The sequence below is a fragment of the Leptinotarsa decemlineata genome, unplaced genomic scaffold, assembly GCF_025532065.1.
Source record: "Leptinotarsa decemlineata unplaced genomic scaffold, Ldec_3_MD MMD2_tig00004307_RagTag_RagTag, whole genome shotgun sequence".
Lineage (NCBI taxonomy): Eukaryota > Metazoa > Arthropoda > Insecta > Coleoptera > Chrysomelidae > Leptinotarsa > Leptinotarsa decemlineata.
In genome coordinates this window covers 3,478,093-3,498,924 of record NW_027412606.1, presented here as the reverse complement: position 1 = coordinate 3,498,924, position 20,832 = coordinate 3,478,093, and the positions used below count along the sequence as shown (strand labels likewise).

General features: G+C 32.6%; 1 protein-coding gene across 1 annotated transcript; it reads right to left on the bottom strand.

Annotated features, from left to right (window-relative positions):
* Positions 1–758: 758 nt before the first annotated feature.
* On the bottom strand, positions 759–19,847 carry LOC111512501 (uncharacterized). Its single transcript, XM_074178777.1, has 4 exons — positions 19,698–19,847; positions 10,249–10,730; positions 7,244–7,566; positions 759–1,325 (listed from the first exon to the last, which is right to left on the bottom strand). Exons 2-4 carry the CDS (start codon positions 10,722–10,724, stop codon positions 907–909), a joined length of 1,218 nt encoding a protein of 405 aa, XP_074034878.1. The 5' UTR covers positions 10,725–10,730; positions 19,698–19,847; the 3' UTR covers positions 759–906.
* Positions 19,848–20,832: the final 985 nt, after the last annotated feature.

Genomic DNA, 20,832 nt, shown 5'->3' with positions numbered 1-20,832 from the left:
TATTTTGAGGCTAAAGACAAATCATACTGTAAAAGTAGTACAGAAAGATTGTTTGACTGACATAATCATTATATCGCACTCGAAGTCAACTATATTGAATGATATAATCAAATTTTATAAAAAAAAAAATTCTTACGTTAGCCTACAAACTTTTCATCATAACTATTGATGCTAGTTGAAAACTTCATTTCTGAAATCAAAATAAGTCTCATGACTGTATCAAGAAGAGATACATTCGTTTTAAAAAAATAACCTATTTCCAAATGAAGTTTCTAAATACTCTCCCAACGTTCCTGCATCTGGAAGGATCTGATAGATGCTTACCCGAAAACGACTACTTCTCCGGCTAATACCACGATGGACATTGAATTATATCCAACAGACATAATTGTCACATTCATACAAGTTTACTCACTGAGAAAACTGTTTTTAGGGTATATTTCAATGTTTATCGTGGTATTAGCCGGGAAAAAGATTGTTTTTGATAGGGGAGGAACTTTGGAAGGGGATGATGTTTCGAAATTTCATTTTGAAAAATTCATTTTCCCAATGAATTTTTAGTAAACACTTTCACAGTCTGACTTGAGAATTACACTTAAATTACATTCAACGTTGAAGTGTCTCAAATTATAAACAGAGCATGTTTTACAATAGGTTGATAACTTTCTTGAAAGAGATGTATTTGTCTATTTCATTAAAGACTATGTAATAACTAGTAACCCAACCAACTGAAACCTTTTATCACAAAAAATTTACCCTTTATCACAAAATCGTATATATTATCGTATGCAAAACTCAGACAATACAAATAAATTAAATAAATAACTAATTCTACAGGATCACAAATATTTGAACAAAAGGAATGGCTTTCAGGAATGTAAAAAATATCACAACTCTATTACTTAGTTAGTTCCTATCGCTAGCATCATGTTCATCTACTTCGGACTTGATTTTTATTCTCTTCTTTTCAAAAGACTCCTCACCATTCTCTTCCAACATATATTTCTTTATACCATCTTCCAGAACATTTCGTAATATTTTGCTGTCTTTGAGAATATCCAACCCACTATCAGGACACGACCGTTTTCTGTTACTTTTTTTGGAGGCATCTTCATTATTGACAATATTTTTTTCTTCATCATTGTTGTTGTTCGGGAAAGCGACTCTTTGTATGAAACCGCCAATCATTGGAAGTAATGTTAATAACTGGGTTCCTACAAGTCGATGAAATTCTAAAGTCTGCTTATCTACTTCAAGCCTTTGTTTTTCTACTTCAAGGTTTTCTTTTTGAACTTGGAGGAGATCTTTGAGGAGAGCGGATACATCTGAAATGAAGAAAGAACATATAACTAGGTCTGTCTATTTATTCGAAAATAAGGGATTGAAGATATTTATTTTCATCCACATCTCAGATTGACTAAGTTCAATTTCACCATGACTTAATTACAGGGGAGGTTAAGTTTTCGTAGGAACGCCCTGTATACATTGCGAGTTGGTTGAATAAAATTTCAACTAGTTACTGAACATATGTACATACAACAAAAAAGGACAGACAAAGAAAACAAAACAATTTGTATTTACATAGCACACTCAACACTTTACGAAAATAGCCAACAAGAATGTATTTTAAAAAATTACAATATTGATTACATAAAATATATTGAGAGTCAGACACAAGTTGAATTGAAAATTACCTTGATGGTACCTTTGTAATAGTACTCTGTTGAATTATAATAGGCTCTCCCACAAAAAATCCTTTCCCGAGTTCCTGTTATGGCATGTACTTTTTAGATCCGTGGAATATGATTGGATATGTTTAACCCATTATAGATAAAAGAGTCTTTAATGAGGAAATATTTTGGAATGGACGACTTGAAGTTTTTTTTTTTGCGAGTGGCGTTTGCGTTAATTGAAAACCGATTTTGCTGTTTTACTATGAGACATATAGTTTCAATAATAAAAATCGATATTACAGTGAGGATTTTCTTTTCCTGAAACAGTGGTCTGCAAGAATCTCGTGGTTTCGTTTTACACAGGAAACGTAGAGCTCTTTTCTGTATAACTGAAATTGATTTCAATGTTGTCACAGGGATTTCATATCGTAGGTGAGATTCTGTATATGTAACTTTGGCAGCAGCAAATCCTAACTCATAAGATGTCAGCCTCATAGCGTAAGTCCCAGAGGATCAATGAATCAGTAGAGGAAGGTATTTTTCCAGACCAACTAAAAATTTCAAAAGTCGTGCCAGTTTACAAAAAAAGGGATCCCACAGCTATGGAAAATTATGTGTTCTGAGCTCTATCACAAAAATAATGGAAAACGTAGTTCACAACAGAACGGTAAGTTTTCTGCAACGAAATAATTTTGAAGAAAAGAGAAATTAAACTTTCTGTTTTTTACCACTTGTATTTGTAACTAACGTTATTGCAGTTTCGTCCTATACGGACATTTTCAAAGTTATACAATAAACTCCACGTAACCACGTATAGTAACGGCTACATCCATCAATTTACGAAATGATTTCTTGCCACATAACAAAACTTTTAATCGAAACAGCATCAAATGATATGATCCAATATATTTTTGATTACGTAAACAAAGGATATTATATAGTTGGCATATTTTTTGATCTAAGCCGAGCATTTGAAACAATCAACCCGAAGTATTTGAGTAAAAAGATCTATAAAATGGGAATAAGAGGGCCAGTCAATCAGTGGTTTGAATCTTATGTGAATCTTATGAATCTTATAGGAAAATAGTCGTTAAAGTCCACGACAATTATTCGTATCAATTTGATATGAATCTGGGGACCCCACAGGGAGGGGTGCTTGGACCAATATTATTTTTACTTCATGTTGATGTACTACGACGAAACATAAAAGAGGGTCGAGTTTTCATGTATGCCGATGACACAACAGTCATTGTGACGTCCCCAGATCTAAATTAAACTGAAAATAAAACGAAATTAGTAATCAATGAATTCGAATGTTGGTGTTGAAACATTCATTTGATAATTATAAAGATAAAACAACATTTATTCAGATTTCAAGTAAGTATCAGCGCCCTCTTCAAATAAATATAACTTTGAAAACAACAGAGCATCGCTATGTTGTCGCATGAAAAGTTTTTTTTATTCGAAGTTCATTGTAGAAAATGCCCAAAGCAATGGAAAAAATATGAATAGGTACTTAAAAATGAAAAAAAAACTATCAAAAAACTCTACTATACATAGGGAGATGTGAAAGTTACTATGTTTTTATTCAACTCAGTCAACCAATTTCCAGGGCCGTAATTTGAAAGGGAATAATTCATACAATTATAATCGAATATTACCGAAACATCCCGAAATATAAAATTGGATTCAATTTCTCAGTATGAAGTGAACGTTTACGATCCAAAAACTACAACAAAAAATACAGGTCCGTATTTGAAAATTCAAAGATGGGGGTGGCCCAAGATTCATGGATATATTCTGAGAGCCCACATCAAGTGCCAATAGCAAAATGTGGACAGATTTTCAATATGTCTGCGAATAAAGAAGATATAGGCAAAAAAATAATTTGGGATTTTTTGTTTTTTCCTGCATATCTCCAGAACCAAAAGAGCTATATTCGATTTCTTTACATCATTGAATAGGTCTCTGAAATACACAACTTTGCCACACAACCGACACTCTATCTCTTATCGTTCACGAGATCCCCATGTACAGAAACGAATTCGAATAGCCCTGTATATATATATATATATATATATATATATATATATATATATATATATATAAATTTATTCAGGTAATCTATTCAGATAATTCAGGTAATTTACAGAGAAAATTTTACAAAAAGGGGAAAAAAGAAGAAAGAGGTAATAAACCACTGTGAGTCACCTAAGCAAGCTTGTGATGTGATTCTCACAGCGGTATTACGATATATATATATATATATATATATATATATATATATATATATATATATATATATATAATATTTATATAGTACAGTATTCAAACGTCTAATTTAACTTCTATAACATGTATTACATAGAATGGCGAGATATAGTTAGTAGCAACCCTGGTGCAGGTCTAGAGGATTTGTTACAAAATCTACGTTGTTTAGGTCAATATGTATTTAGAAATAGGTCTTTTATTTTTTCATGATTTTGTTCTATAAAGCACTTTAGTTCTTTTTTCAACTTATAGTTCTTAGTGATATTTTTTATATGTGGAGGCAACATATTAAAGAGTTTGGGACCGTAGTAACTCATAAATCTTTGAGTATGATTTTTTTTACATAATGGTACCACTGTGTTTCGCTTGGCTTTAGCACGAGTATTGTGAAAGTGTGGTAAAGCTGGTAATTGAGATTTCATCATCCATAGTAAGCAATGGTAGGTATATAGTTTTCTTACATCAAATAATCCTGTCTCCCTATAAATTGCTTCCGTGGAGTACCTCTTGTTTTTCTTAAGTAATATTTTTAATAACGTATTTTGCATGACCTGTAGGTTATGTAGATAAGTTTTGCTCAAGCCTCCCCATGCTGTAATGCAGTATCTAATAATTGATTCTGCTAAGGAATCGTATATTATTAATAAAAGTTTATTATTTAGTACATTCCTCAGTTGGTAGAATTTATACATGAGCTTTCTAAGTCTTTTAACGGTATAGTCAATGTGTCTATCCCAACGCAAATATTGATCCAGCATTACACCAAGATACTTTATGTAGCATGTTTTTTGCATGGTAGGACAGGAGCAACCAGGAAAATGATCACACTGGAATTTATGAATCACAATTTTATCACGGACTGGTTGGTCTTTTGAAGTTGTAGTGAATGCCACAAATTTAGTTTTACTGATATTTAGACTGAGACGGCTAGCATTTAGCCAGCAATATAGAATTTTTAAACTATTTTCTGCTGTTTCATAGACTGCATCCCATGTGTCACCAACAAAAAGTAGTGCCGTGTCATCAGCATAAGAAGTTATTTGTGCTTCAATATTTTCAATTTAAAATATGTTATTGATGTATATTAAAAAAAGTATGGGTCCAATCACTGTTCCCTGAGGGACGCCAATGGTAACGGGTAGTGGATTACTAAATGAGTCGTTAATTTTTACTATTTGGTTTCTACCTGAAAGATAATTTGAGAATAACTTTAATGCGATACCTCGAACTCCTATTTCTTCTAATCTATCTAACAAAATGTTGTGGTTGACAGTATCGAAAGCTTTCGCGAGGTCTAAAAATACTGCGATACTCTTTTTGTTCTGGTTACAACTTTCTATTATATCACCAACCAAGAGGTTAACGGCGTTTTCAGTAGATAAGTTCTCGCGAAACCCGAATTGTCCTGAAGATACAATATTATATTTTTCAATAAACTTTTTAAACATTTTTCAAAAATTTTTGCGAAATTATTTATAATAGTTATTGGCCTATAGTTAGTTGCAAGTTTTTTGTCACCACTTTTGAAAATTGGTACAGTAGTGGATTGTTTAAACAAATCAGGAATTGAACCTTCCATGAAACATAAGTTAATTATGTGGCACAGCGGATCTAAGAAGAAAGTGTGAAATTGTTTTATCACGTCAACTGTAATTCCATCAGGTCCAGCGCAGAAGTGTTGGTTTTTAAGCTAGATACAGTTATAGTAATTTCATTTTTTGTTACCGGATGAAGAAATAATGATGTTTTCAAGTGAGGTTTATTTCTGTTGGAAATTTCGGGGGGTTTGGATGTATCAATGTGACTGGCCATAGCGGTTCCAATGTTTGCAAAAAAATTGTTGAAGTAATTAGCCTTTTGGGTATCAGATGTGAATTTTTTCCCCTTGTCATTTACAATATCATATTTCCTATTTTTAGATAAATTGTCTACATTATTGCTAATTTGATTAATTTATTGCCAAATTTTCTTATAATTATTTTGAGCTTCCTCTATTTTATTTTTATAAAATTCGTTTTTTGTGTCTTTGATGAGTTTATTGAGTAAATTCCGATAGTTTACATATTCTTGCTTAGTTTCTTCAGCGATCGATTTGTTGTATTTTCGCTTTAGATAGTCCCTGTGCCTTATAGATTTTAGTAGACCTTGAGTCATCCAAGGCTTGAGTTTAACTAAATATTTTTGGAGATCTGTTTCGTTTCAGTGCTCTCTGATATTATCTTTAAAATTTTTGCAATGAAGATTTCGTAAGCAGCATTAGAATTATTACATTGAACAACTTGATCCCAGTTAGATTTTGCCAACAGTTCTCCTAATTTTTTTTGTTCAGAAAGCTCCGAGTCTTTATATCATTCTTATTTTCTTTGTTGCCTTTAAAACTAATATTTTTCATTGTTAGTAGAATGGTGTAGTGATCAGTCAAATTTGTTGTTATTATATAGGATTTAAAATCTAATTTCCTTATATATATATATATATATATATATATATATATATATATATATATATATATATATATATATATATATATATATATATATATATATATATATATACTTTTTTTTTAATTTATTTTTGAATAATATTCAGTATTTCAATATTAAATTGAAAGGATTTGAAGCTTTATATCTTCTATTAATTATCTGCGAGCGCTTTCGACAGTTGGTAGTACTGTCATCTTCTAGGCACTCCTCAAGTTTGAGGTTAACCCCTTTTTTATGCTGAAGTGACTGGTCTAAAAGACCAATCTTCCCAGTGGAAGATTCCAGGAGAGCCAAGAAAAAAAAAGCACACCATGTTCGATTAACTGTCAAGGTTTCGCTTTCAGTTTTCTTTGATTACCATGGCGTAGTGCATCGGGAGTTCTTGTCACATGACCGATTGGTCAATAAGGAGTATTATCTTGAAGTTATGTGCCGCTTGCGAGAAGCAATACGAAGAAAACGTCCTGTATTGTGGAAAAACAATTCATTGCTTTTGCATTACGATAATACACCTGCTGACTCGTCATTGCTTGTTCAAAATTTTTCAGCCACAAACAACATAGTAATTATTTCTCAGCCACCGTATTCACCAGATTTGACCCATGAAAGGAGATAACCGAATTGCTGAGATAGCTCAAGGACATACCAAAAAGGAAAAAACCGCTGGCGCAAGTTTATTATTTCTGAAGGAAACAAAATAGAAATTGATAAATGAAGGTATAATTTGAGGAAAAAAAATTCGACTCATTTCTTGAACAGACAGCATAGACTCAACTTACCTGGTATTGCATTATTAGAAAAATAATTGATACGTACCTTCCTGACCAAGAGACCCGATTCCTCCCATTCCTTCTTTCTTAGCAGGTGCACTGACTTGATTTTGATTAGGTAATCCGTTCAAAATAAGAAGTGGAAAAGGTAAAGACGGAGTAGTTGTTGTGTTTGTTCTGACATGCGTAGATATAGGGATTGGTATGTTGTTTGAAAGGGTAGGTTTGTCCGGCTGAGGCTGAGGCTGATTTGGTTTTGGTGCAATTTTGATGGGCTCTGCATTTTCTTTGGTTTTCTCTGGGCTTGGTGGGGATGGAGTGAGAGGTGGCATATGATGAGATTCATCTTCAAATTCGGCGTCGTCAGATCTAAAAACACGTTTAAACTATTTACAACAGAAATTCAAAAATATTTTCACAATTTACAAATTTTTTCACAAGATGAAGCACACCCAGTTGATTCTTTAAAAAGCTGAGAGAAAATTGCTACAAAAAACAATTTTTAGAGCTATGCCAACAATCATGTGAGGTATTACTGGCAAATCTTAAAATACCAACAAAGAAGGGAGGAGAGGTTTCCCACAATCACAGTACAAGACAAAAAGGTCTGAAACATTTAAATATTCCCCATCCTAATTCCACCCTTTATAAGAAATCGATAGCATTCAATGGCCCTAAAATTTACAATTACATCCCAGAATCCCTCAAAAATATTCATAGTTATAAACAGTTCTGCAAAAAGCTAATGTCCTTCATTCTCATGAACTCTAGAGCTCTTGAAGTACTCATAAAATGAACGCCAATTTATAATTCTCTCAGTTCCTCAATTTCTTATAATATTACTTTAGTCTCTTAGCTCCTGTTAATATCAGATTATTTTCTTTATTTTCTTTATTATTATATTATTTAGGCTTATAATATATCACATATCAAATGTTCAAAAACTAATTAATTAGTACTATTTAGGCACAAGACGATCTCATTGAGATCAGGTGCACTCAATGTGTAAAAGAAAACTAACGTAATGAAATTGTATTATTATTATTATATTTTTTAAATCTAATGTAATGATATTGTATTATTATTATTATATATGATGAAATTAAGTATCGTCTAGGAGGAAAGAATATTTGAATATTCCTTTTCAAAACTTAAACGATTTTTTGTAAATGTTGGTCCAATTTGTTGTCGACTATTTATTATTCAATACACATCCATTTTCCTATCAATACTTTAAGTTTTTACGAGCTACGGATGAACGGATGAAGAGAAAGCCGAAAATGAAATCCTTCAATTAGATAACAGGAAAACTTGAGATTTAGTTACTCAAATTATCCAATATTAGTTATCAATCAGATATTTTTTTCATATCAACGTAAAATTGCTGAAGTTAAACCAGTCTTTGAAACCGGTAAAAAAGAAATTATATATATGACTCTTACCCAATATCTGCACTCCTATTTTTTTTTTACAAAATTATATAGAAAAAGTTGTTGAGTTATTAGGAAATATCTGAATTCAGATACAAGGAACAATATAGATGCCTTAGGTTGCAATGTTGGATCCGTTCACAAAAATCTAGTGGTCATTACTATCAGAAATGTGGATTCATAGGGTCTTGCAACAGGGACTTTGACAATTGATAACGGCCATCTTGTTGAAGCTACATCTGTCAACGACACTTGCAAATAATGAAAATGTTTTATCAAAATGGGTGTTATCATAATAGTCCTACCGAGAGGAGTATTCGCAATGTGGTTGATGAATTTGAGTCCACTGGTTCGGTAAACTGTCGACCAACACCTGTACGTCGATGAAACTTAAGATCTGCCGAAAACATCGCCACTGTCTGTGAGAGTGTGCAGGAGAATCCGAGGCAGTCGATTTCGCGTCGCTCCCAAGAACTCGGCTTTTCGCAGACCACAACTTGGCGAATTTTGCGTCGTGACAAGGGCCTGCACCCGTACAAAATTCAACTGACCCAGTAACAACTGAAGGTGAACGACCTTAGACAAATGACAAATGAGCTCTAGAGCAGGTGTCAACTGATTGAGTGGGTCTATTCGACCCTCTACCGCAACCCGTAAGTTTTCTTGCGGCTCACACCTATTCACACTCGACCAAATAAACCCAGATTCTTAATTAAGTTTATTCCAAAATATTATTTTATTGTTAGAATAATTTATCTACGTGAAATATATCTATATCGATGTATAACATGTTACATAGTCTGCTAACTGTAGATTGACACTAGATACGGCAGTAATAACCTTTAGATAAAAATACCACTCATCCCGACAGAATATAGAAATGGATAAAATCAGCATTTTGTAACCTATGAAAAAGGCAACTATTGGAATAATAGAATAGCCTCACCTGGTGAATAATTACCATGCAAAATTCCACTCTCAGCTTTTAGTTTTCCAAATTTCTACTTGAATTTATGAGTATTTTTTCTGTGGTGTCAAATGGATGAGTATGCAATTTTTGATTAGCCACAATCTTTAAATCTGATACAGTCTATGAAATGGCGAATGAAAAAGAATACTAATGTTCTCCGCATTGTAATGATACAAATTTACCGGTCTCATAGACCTTATTGAAATTTATATTATTGATAGTCGACACATTCAATGTCATTCAGACAGATATGCCTTTAACTGTTCTGAACGTCTCGCATGATTTTTACTTACATTTTTCTGACTAGAATCATATTTCAACACTTCGAAACTATATTTTCTCAAGTTTATCAATTTCAAGCAATTCCACGAGTTCAGAGTAGTTTGCTTCTTTACACAATTTGCCATTTGAAAACACTCAAACTGATTTGATATCCGTAGTCATGGATTGATAAATTTTCGAAACATGTTTTCAAATCGCTTGATTTGCGAAAAATATTCAAAAGCTACAATGAATTCGTCAGTCAAATTTGTAATTTAAAAAAAAATCAAAACACCATTGTACAATTCGTTGTTTGTATTTCGAATAGAGATACTGAGCATTTTAGAAACAACCAGGCTGAAAATTAATAATAAATATTGTAGAGCTCACCCATTCAAACTGTTGGTAGTGTAGGATTCCATATCGTCGTTGATATCAATTTCATCGTCAATAATTTCCTGCTTGATGTCCTCACATCGTGGCCCCTCAAAAATGTTGTCCTTGTACAGGTCCTGCGGTCTGTTGGTATTCCTCTTGCTCAGAATATCATCCATCGCTTTGTAATGGGGCCAATCAGGATCAACGGTTCCAACCCCTACGCCTGTCTGTACAGATCTCTTAATCCTATGATAGAGGCATTTGAGATTTCGCAGCCTCGTCTTGATTTCATCGGGGGTTCTGTAAAATCCACGATGTTGCATATTGGCTGCCAAAAGCCTCATAACCGGAGCTTTTCGATGAGTTAGATACAGTTTGTTTTGTATTTGGGGGCTACCCCACAGTTGTATTAACATTTTTGTTTCGTCCTCGCGGAAATTTGTTGTTCTTTTCTTTTGCAAGACTCGCAATGGGGCTTGCGAGTCCATTTTGGTCTGGGAAATAATTAATTTAAATTACTCAGTAATTTCTCCCTTTTTTGAGTTTATTGACTAAACAAAATTTGTGAGCGATCGTCTTTTTGCAACGGTTTGAGTTTTGAGGTGACAAATGAGGCTATGAACAAAAGTTAAATCAAAAACTGACTTTCCACTTGTGCGGAAGAGAGCTATTTCGATTTTGTGGTTCTATGAACCACAGGTATACTTCCCAAAAAGTTATTTCATTCTAATATTTGGTTATCATCTACATTCTTGTAACTACGAGGACTGTTGAAAAAATAAAGTGAATTTCCCTTTCTTTAAACAATATTTATTATATTAAGCAAAAAAACTGAAATTACAATGAAATAAAATACAAGTAACAACCAAAAAATCAAAAGAAAAATGAAACTATTAACACGAGATGAAAAATTAAAAAATTATTAACAAGAAATGAAAATTGAAAATTGAATAGATAGCCCTGAAAGGGCTACGTAGAGACAAGACCATCAAGATCTTACCTGCAAAAAAAGGGAAACGCTACTGTTGTGATTAATGCTGATCTCTACGAACAAAAGATCGAAGAGGTGCTTCAGAAAAAAAAATACAGGAAGATCGCCAGAGACACTACTGCATCAATTGAAAGGAAGTTGTACCAGACGTTGTAAAAACACCAAGTCTATTTTTCGGAAAAAGAGAGATCATCGCTAACACCGCACCACAGTAAGCCCCCTCACTTGTATGAACTACCCAACATCCACAAGAAGGTTGTTCCGCTCAGACCGATCATTAGTTCCAGAGATTCTGCCACTAAGAACGTGTTCAAATTTTTTACTACCAATAATTAAACCACTGTTAGGAAAAACACCACCATGAAATATTCAAGGCATTTTGTTGAACTACTAGCGGCAATCGAAGTCGAAGAGCAGGATCAACTGATCAGTTTCGACGTGGAAAGGCTTTACACCAACGTCCCTGTCGAAGAAGCACTTCAAATCCATACAGAGGAAGATGGGGGCCTGAAAAATAGAACAAACTTACCGATACAAGTAATCATGGAATTACTAGGATGCTGTGTACGAAACTGCTACTTCCAACTGAAAGACGAATTCTTTACGCAAGATGAGGGACTGCCAATGGGATCGCCACTTTCACCGGTTATAGCCAATATATATATATATATGGAGTGGTTTGAAACTCTGGCTATTAAAGCCCATAAGAAGCCGCGAGTCTGGCTGTGATACGTGGACGACACCTTCATAATATGGAACTATGGGAATGCTAAATTAGAAACCTTCCTGAAGCACATCAACAACGTGAGTCCTTCCATCACTTTCACAATGGAGAAGGAAGTCCACAACGAATTGCCATTCTTGGATGTGTTGGTGACAAGGACCGACACGAAATGGGAAACATCTGTGTATCGAAAACCAACTCACACAGGACAGTATCTGAACCAGGAATCCAACCACTATCAATCGACAAGAGAGGAATAATCAAGACACTACTAGACTGTGCTTTCGGCCTCTGTAATACAAAGGAAGGTCTCGAAAAGTAACTAGGCATCATCAAAAATGACTTTCAAAGAAATGGTAACTTCAAAGGGATGGTGGAGCAGGCTTTAGCTAGAAGACATCAAGAGCTCCACAAGGAAGAGAAGCAGCCACAACCAGTACTTGTACTTCCTCACATCAGATGATTGTCGGAAAGGATAAGAAGGATTGGGTCCAAGTATTACATCAGAACCTTCTTCAGATATAGGAACACTATCCGTAGCAGCCTCACAAAAATCAGGCCACCAAACGCGGACTGCGATTCCAAGAATTGCATTTACCGGATACCCTACGAGTGCGGAGAATCATACATCGGTGAAACTAAGAGGCCATTGAAAGTTCGCATTGCCGAGCATAAGAAACACACCCAGCAAGGAGAAACCAGCAAATCAGGAAGAGCAGAGCACGTTTGGACTCATCAACATACCATCAAGTGGGCTCAAGCTGAAATCATCCACGAAGAAGAACACTGGTTTAAGATAAAATTCAAAGTAACCGCATTTATATTGTCCAACAACGCATTTAGCCAAGCTAGCGTACAGATACGCAACATATGGAAACCTCTAATCAAGCGAAACACGACCAACTCCCGCCAAACGGTCAGCTTCCGCTAAAACCGATGAAGCGGAGAGAGGGAACAGGGAATAGGTGAAAGCACTCGAATGACCTGTAAATAGTCAGATCTCGGAGGAATAAGTCCAGTTATCACAGGAAGACGATTTTGGTTACTAACAATCGAAACGTCGTGAAGCGACTTGGTTTGGAATCTTTTAATTTTCAATTTTCATTTCTTGTTTATAATTTTCAATTTCCATCTCGTGTTATTAGTTTGATTTTTTGTTGAAATTTTAGTTGTTACTTGTATTTTATTTCATTGTTATTTCAGTTTTTTTTGCTCAATATAATTGTTATTTTTCAGCTAATCTTTTTGAATATTTTACAGATTCTTTCAGGTATTTCAAATCAATTTATATCATATTAGACAATGGAAGTACGAACTAATGAAATGTTCAAGATAATACTACTTATTGGACTCTTCCATTGAGACGATTGGACTTTGGCTTCGATATCATAACCATATACCCATGATTCGTCACCAGTTATGACATCAAAAATTCCTGAGCGATGCTCATGCGACGGTTTTTTTTGTCAAATTCAGCTATTTCGGAACGCACTTCGCTGCCATATCCTTCATCCCCAAAATTTCCGAAAAAATTGCATGTCATTAGCCAACCGATAAGCAGACATCCCCAGCAACTTCTTCAATAGTGATTCTATGATTCTCCGTAACAATTTTCTTCGCTTTCTCAACATTTTCATCGGTTGTTGATGTACTGGGGCTTCCAGAGCGAGTGTCATCAGTTACACCTTTCTCGACCTTCTGTGAAAATCTTGTACCACTTGTAAACATTTTTCTGACTCAGAGTACAATCACGGTATGCCACTGTCAACATTCTGAGTGTTTTTGAGCACTTGATTATATTCTTTATACGAAATTTGATGCAAATTCTTTGATCCAATTTTTTCGATAGCAAAAAATCACTCGCAAAAGTTTTATGCTTCTCACTAACAAACTACACATGCTTAACAGCTGAAACTGTAAACATATGTTCGAAACAAGTTTACCAACATAAAAAAATTGCTAACCGAATTTACGTAACCGCGAAATTTGAACATTCACCATATTTTTTGAACAGACCTCGTATATAATATGCTTAAAATAAAGAAATTGCTCATTTTTTGATATTTTCGGCTTCCATAATCTGAAAATAATGATAATTTCACTCAGCAGTAGAAAAGGCAAGCTTCTATGTCAGAATTATAAGTAAATAACAATATACTTTTCTCATACAAAAATATCAAATTTAATTTTGCCTTTCAAAAAATAGGTAAATATAACAAATGTGTGAAAAAAGATAAAAAAATAATGATGATATTTATTTAATTTTCAATAATTTCTTAACGAATAAATCTACCCTAGTCAAGTTTAAATGAAAAATTGTTGCAACGATTTACATGAATAAGAGGAAATTTAATTTTTTTATCCACCTTTTTTTAGGTATTTTCACCTTCCACAATATGAAAACTCCTTTGACATTTGTCGAAGAAGTTAAGAAATAAATAATCAGGAAAGGAATAACTGCAAATATCTTTGATTTTTTGGTCCATTTCTGAAGACGGAGGCAGATTTTGGCCTCCGAAACGTTAATATAAATATCTATTGTATTATTTCTTAGCAATTTTTTTGATAGGCAAAATTGTTAAATACGACAAGTTACTGATAAATAGAACATTTTTCATTGTGAAAAATACTTTGATTTCACGCAGTTACTTATCGGGGTAAACTGAAAAGTTTGCCCTTTCTACACTTGTATAAAGTTCTCCATTATAACTTTCATACTTCTCAGATTTTGGAAGGCCAAAATACCAAAAAAGATCGATAAAAAACTGATTTTCCTCTACAAACAATGACTTTCGTTGAAGAAATTTAATTTTTCTAGATACTAGTTCTGTATATCCTTTTTGGACTATTTAGTGAAAATTTTCGTCAACGCATGTTCAATATTCAATTGTAACCTGAATATGATAAAACTGAAAAGTGATTAAGTTTGGATTTGGATTTTTGAAATAGGTAACTTCGTCTGCTTCTTAGTTTTTCATCTAAATGCCAAATAGGTACTATAACCTATTTTATTGCACTTTTTGAAAACTTATTTTCCAATAAAATAGTGAAAAAAAACTATTGAAAAGGACAATATCGAATTTTTTTGAAGATTATTAGAGATCTTCGAAACTTTCCTTAGAGCGAACGTAAATAAGGGCATTATGCTACACAAAATTAGGATGACGAGGTAGATTCCAAACTGTTTTTTTCTTGATTATTCTATTGTTCACTTTTGTATCATGATATAAGGAAATTCGTTATTTTGATAAAAATGTGTTTTATTATTTTTGATATTTAAATATAAGATCTTTGATGAATAAGGATTCATGCTAAAATTCTTTCATTGATATCTGTTCAGGTACATAGTTCTAAAACATTAGACAATAATTATTGAGAAAATTTTCACAAACATCTTTTAATCAACTCGATTTTATTAGCTGCAAAAAATTGAAAATTTAGGAAAATTCAAAGCCTGGGGCTTGAACCATCGGCTCACACATCGGCCGACTGACTGAATGAACAAAGCACCCACGTCGAACCGCACGGCTACCGACCGCTGAAATAATCTGTTTGAGGTCCTTTTAGTCCAAATATTCAAGGGTGGGAAAATAATATCTTGAATGATGACATGACATGAGAGTGACATGACAGTCTAGTAAAATAGTGCCATTTCTGGACGTTTGAATTCGCCTTCAGATTAATTTACTATTTGGGACGTATATTAAAAACAAATAGTTTGAGAATTATGAACAATTCTGATGAAATAAGAGGGGTTCGTTATTCAAAAATCCTTTTAGATATTCAAAATTTGAAAAAAATTCTTGAATAGCAGGAAAGTTTCTTTAAAGTCCGGTCTACGGGAACTGTAGAACTGACATTTATAATTTTAATTGAGATCGATTTGGATGCTTCAACAAAAAATTATTTTAACCCATTAAATATGGATATTACGAAACTATAAAAAATATTTCTTGCTGGATAGTTGAATGAATAATAATATGCCTACAGAAGTTTATTTGCATAATTTTTATCATAATTTTGATTTTTTTAATTAACACACTATATTACCCAAGCTAAATGTTTTTATAAAATGATGATTTCAAAAACTGAAACTTGAAAACTCCTTTTTTCTGTTTGAATTTTTTCCAATATTTTATTGTTTCGTTTTTTATTAATAAAGAGTACATGAATGCATATTTTTTAAAAATTTTCATTCTTGTGTGTGAATAAATACACTGTTCATGAGATTACTAATAATACTAAAGAAGAATAATACAAATCATGAAATTATTAAACAACAACAAACATTAATTGGCACTCGAATTATGTTTTGAATTAGAGAAAATTTAATCCATGCATTTTATTATGATATGAAAATTTGCATAATGAACAAATAGTTTGATTGCAGTTTTTCAAATTCAATTTTAATTTTATTCTTTGAACACCGTCAGCAGTTAAAAGTATCAGATTATTGAAAGAAATATTGAAGTACGACTATGTGCTTTTCGTCAAACATTCCAACCCAACTCGAATATTTTAATTATATTATTTTCATTAATAGGCATATTAATTAATTCACGTTGCAAATCTATTAAGACATTTCAATAACAAATTGCTACCTCTAATATTAAACAATGAACATTGTCAACCACACTCAAAAACTATATTATCATTTGAATTGAAGGGTTTATATATATTTTTAGGAGTGAATAATTTTTTCCCAAAAAATATATTATCATATGATACTAAAGATGCCTTATCAAATTATTTTATATATTTCATAAAATATGTAGTTTATGATTGTATATTCTGGCATACAATGATTATAATTATAACACTTTCAACGTGCTATAGGAGTCGCACGTTAAAAGGTAAGACCTATCATCATCTTTTAAACATCTTTATATTGTGTTAATTTTATTTATTGATTGTTCACAATTTTATACATAACTGTTATTGGTCAAATAATCATTTTGAATATTTTTATTCTTGCTTCCTGAAAGTTTCGTACCTTGTAAACGTCATGCAAATTACTCATTGAGAAAGTACATACAAATATCACAAGATATTTTTCATTTTTATTACCTTTCGACGTATTTTTTGTAATAAAATAATTATACTTGGATCTTTGAGTAAAAAAGTTTCGGATTCTTTCGTAAGTAATACCTACACTCCGTAGTCCAGTCATTTTAGGTCGATTTAGGCCTGTATTTTAGAAAGTTGACATACCCAGCTGTAAATTTATATAAACTTTGTATTTTGGCATCATAAAAGTATTCTCAAAATTCACATATGATCCGACGGCCATAACCTCAAAAATTGGGGGTCAAAAGCCAAAAAAACGACTTTTTTTTTGCCAATATCTCGTTTCCAATGGGTTTTATGCTAATTGTATTCATCATCAATATTGTAGAGAATTAAATTCTCTACAACTCTTTTACAAACATTTTTTCATACGTTGAATCGTTTTTGAGATAGAGGGCAGCGCGGGCGCAGATTAAATATTATTTGAAATCAACTGGTTGTCCCGATCGAAACCAGGTCATTTAAGGTTTATAAATCATTACTTAATGAATAATTATAAATAATTTTCATTTTTTATCAACAAATACATTATATTTTAATATTTTTTTCATGAATGAACCGATCTATGAATTCAATAATGCAATTTAATCCTGTATTTCAAAAAGGCATTAAGGGATATACTTTAATTACATTTTAATTGTATTCTCTTCAAAATAGAAAAAAAAAACGTTTTTAAGAACATTCCAGAAACTATCTAATTTGGATGAACTTGCCGCAGCATTTGATTATTTGATAGTGGATTGCAAACTTTATTAGCTGTTTATAATGCTCCAAAATCTGTAGATACTATCGATCATCTTCGTTATGCACAATATCTCAAGCTAACAAAGCTCAATAATCCTGTGCAGTTATCAAATATTCCACCAACAAGTGGAGCAGCTCACCAACATTTTAATCGTGTTCATTACCAAGTTCAAACTTGGTAAGGACATGATTTGGAACCCCAGGAATGGGGTTGGACAATGCGTAACGGATTGCTAGAACCTATCATGACCATTTTACCACCTGCTCCAGATGAGTTACTCAATACAATATTCTGTAACTGCAAAAGTGGTTGTGGTTCAAGATGTGGATGCAAGAAAGCGGGGTTGCAATGCTCTTTAGCCTATGGTCAGTGTTATGGGCAAGCTTGTCTCAATACTGTACCATATGAGTCCGATGTTAACGAAGATAGGTCCTTTGATCCAGAAATCATGGAAGAATTGGAAACGAATCTGGGTGAAGAAGACAATGAAGATGATAACGCCCTTTAATTTTTAAAGTTGCGAGAAGACGACGACGATGAAGAAGAAAATTGAAATATAAACTCATTATCCTTTTAATTATTTTATCTGTTTTTTTAATTTTGACATTCACAAATATATCAAATCAGATTTTTCAATAAAAATATTATTTAAAATTTTATTTCTTTTCTATTCATTTTTATTTATCAAAGAATAATTACTATAGATTAGATTTAAATTATAATGTAATATATATTTTTCCCTCTACAAATTTGTAACTACATGGGCAGGTAAGTGTTATTATCATCAGTCATCACCAGAAGACGATTGTAGATACCAACAATCGAAACGTCGTGAACTAACGTGACTTGGAATCTCTACACTTTTTTATTTTTTCATTTTTTATTATTTTCTTTTTGCATTCCTTTAATTTTTATTTATTCAATTATTATATTTTTACTTGTAGGTTATTTCACTATCATTCCATTTCAGGTTTATTGTTGCTTAATATAATTGTTATTTTCAACTATTCTTTTTAATTATTCTTTTTTACCTGTTTCAGGGATTTCAAATCATTTTATATAATAGACAATGGAAGTCCGAACTAGTGAAAATAAATTGATACTTAATTGAAAATAAATAATTAATGAAAAAAATATTTAAATATGATGTAAGAATGAAAATTATTTTTAATTATTTATTAAGTAATCATTTATAAACCTTAAATGAACTGATTTTGATCGGGACAACCAGTTGATTTCAAATAATATTTAATTTGAGCTCGCGCTGCCCTCTATCTCAAAAACGATTCAACGTATGAAAAAATGTTTGAAACAAAAGTTGTAGAGAATTTAATTTTATACAATATTGATAATGAATACAATTAACATAAAACCCATTGGAAATGAGATATTGGCAAAAAACGTGCAAAAAGTCGTTTTTTTTTTACTTTTGACCCCCAATTCTTGAAGTTGCGGCCGTCGAATTGTATGTGAATTTTGAGAATACTTTTATGATGCCAAAATACAAAGTTTATACAAATTTACAGCTGGTATATTGCAATAAGTAGATATAATTTTCTTTCCCATCCGTTTTCACTTACTTGCCGGTCCCTCTTGGCCCTGTTTTTACACAAAGAGTTCATGAAATAAGTTGTTGCAAACAGGTAAGTTATTAGCCATTTAGGCAAGAAACATCTCTATGGGAAACGTCATAATTCACGTGCGATCCCTGATCATTAGTTTGAATGGCAAATGTGCGCAAGCCCGTAATATGTACATATAGCTTAGAAATATTGATTAACAAATACTCTAACTTATGCAATGTACAGCCTACAAATGAAAATCATACTTATGCGTCTCGAGCACTTGGTTTTTAATTTCACTGAAATAACTTGCCCATTTCGTTCAATGGTCAAGTCGGATAAATGGATGAGAAGGAAGAGATATTTATTTACCTTGGTTTTGCCGACAAACTTAAGTCACAATTTATCCTTGTAGATAGACGAAACTCACTATCATGTATTTTTACGCAGATAATTTTTATCGAGCAAAACTGATAAAATATAAGTACCTACAATACTGTAAGTGCCTGGCTGAACTAAATCTGTGTGGCAAGGGGTGCTGAACTACCCTACTGAATCGGTGATCGATGGGTTTGCACAGGCGCAAAATCTCGGTACACTTAAGTATACAGGGCGAAAGGGGATAGCCTACCTTGATATTTCCCAACAGTCCTTTTCTCACGAATCGCCGAATGAAAATGCGCGCTACTTTTATTCACGGCGCGTGTCCTTTATTATGGAGGGAATCGAAGTTGATGCAACGGTTTCGGGTCGATGTTGTGGTGCTTTTCGTAGAGGCCGTTATGCATTACGCTTAAAGTTCATACCGTATTGTCAAAAAAGTTTATGAAATGGTGTTGTATAGGATATATGTATATGGCGATTCATGTTGGGGGATAGATTTGTAAAAAGACAGTATATAGGGTTTTCCAATAAGGACTTGACAATTTTTTTTTAATAAAACGCAAACAATTTGAGATAAATGTTTAGGTGTTATTATAAAACCAATAGAGAAAATCAATTCTACATGACAAAGTACATTAAACGCTCCAATTATAACAGAAGTGTAGACTAAATCAATATTGATAATTGATAATATTTTGTCAATCATTATGATTGTCTATATAACTGTTCAAAAAAAATATGTTTAAAAACGTTTTCCAAACTTTCCAACATTTCCAAACTAAACTAATAATGAGTTGTACAGACGTCAAGTATGATATACAATTATGACATACACATACAAATACAATACAAATATATGCATAAATAATGAGATGATTTGTGTTAGTGCCTCTGCCTAAACCATAATGGCTTGTGTCGCAGTATTACCAACACTCTCATCCTGTTCATAATAGTGTGAACAGAGATATACATTTTTTTGTTGTTGTTGAAAGAGTTGAGCAGGGGAGAAATAGAATCAAACAGTGTTACTTAAAAAAAAGTATTTTGAAGATGGCTATATTGAAGAATATATGCTTTTGAGTCTGCTTTAAATTTATGAAGATTTTTACATTCTTTCAGTTCG

What these genes read in the sequence shown, in the direction of transcription:
- LOC111512501 (XM_074178777.1), bottom strand. Translation starts at nt 10,724, where the DNA reads ATGGACTCGCAAGCCCCATTGCGAGTCTTGCAAAAGAAAAGAACAACA. An exon ending in ACTACCAACAGTTTGAATGG is followed by an intron (nt 7,567 to 10,248) that starts GTGAGCTCTACA and finishes ACGTGTTTTTAG; the next exon opens with ATCTGACGACGCCGAATTTG. An exon ending in CGGGTCTCTTGGTCAGGAAG is followed by an intron (nt 1,326 to 7,243) that starts GTACGTATCAAT and finishes TCTTCATTTCAG; the next exon opens with ATGTATCCGCTCTCCTCAAA.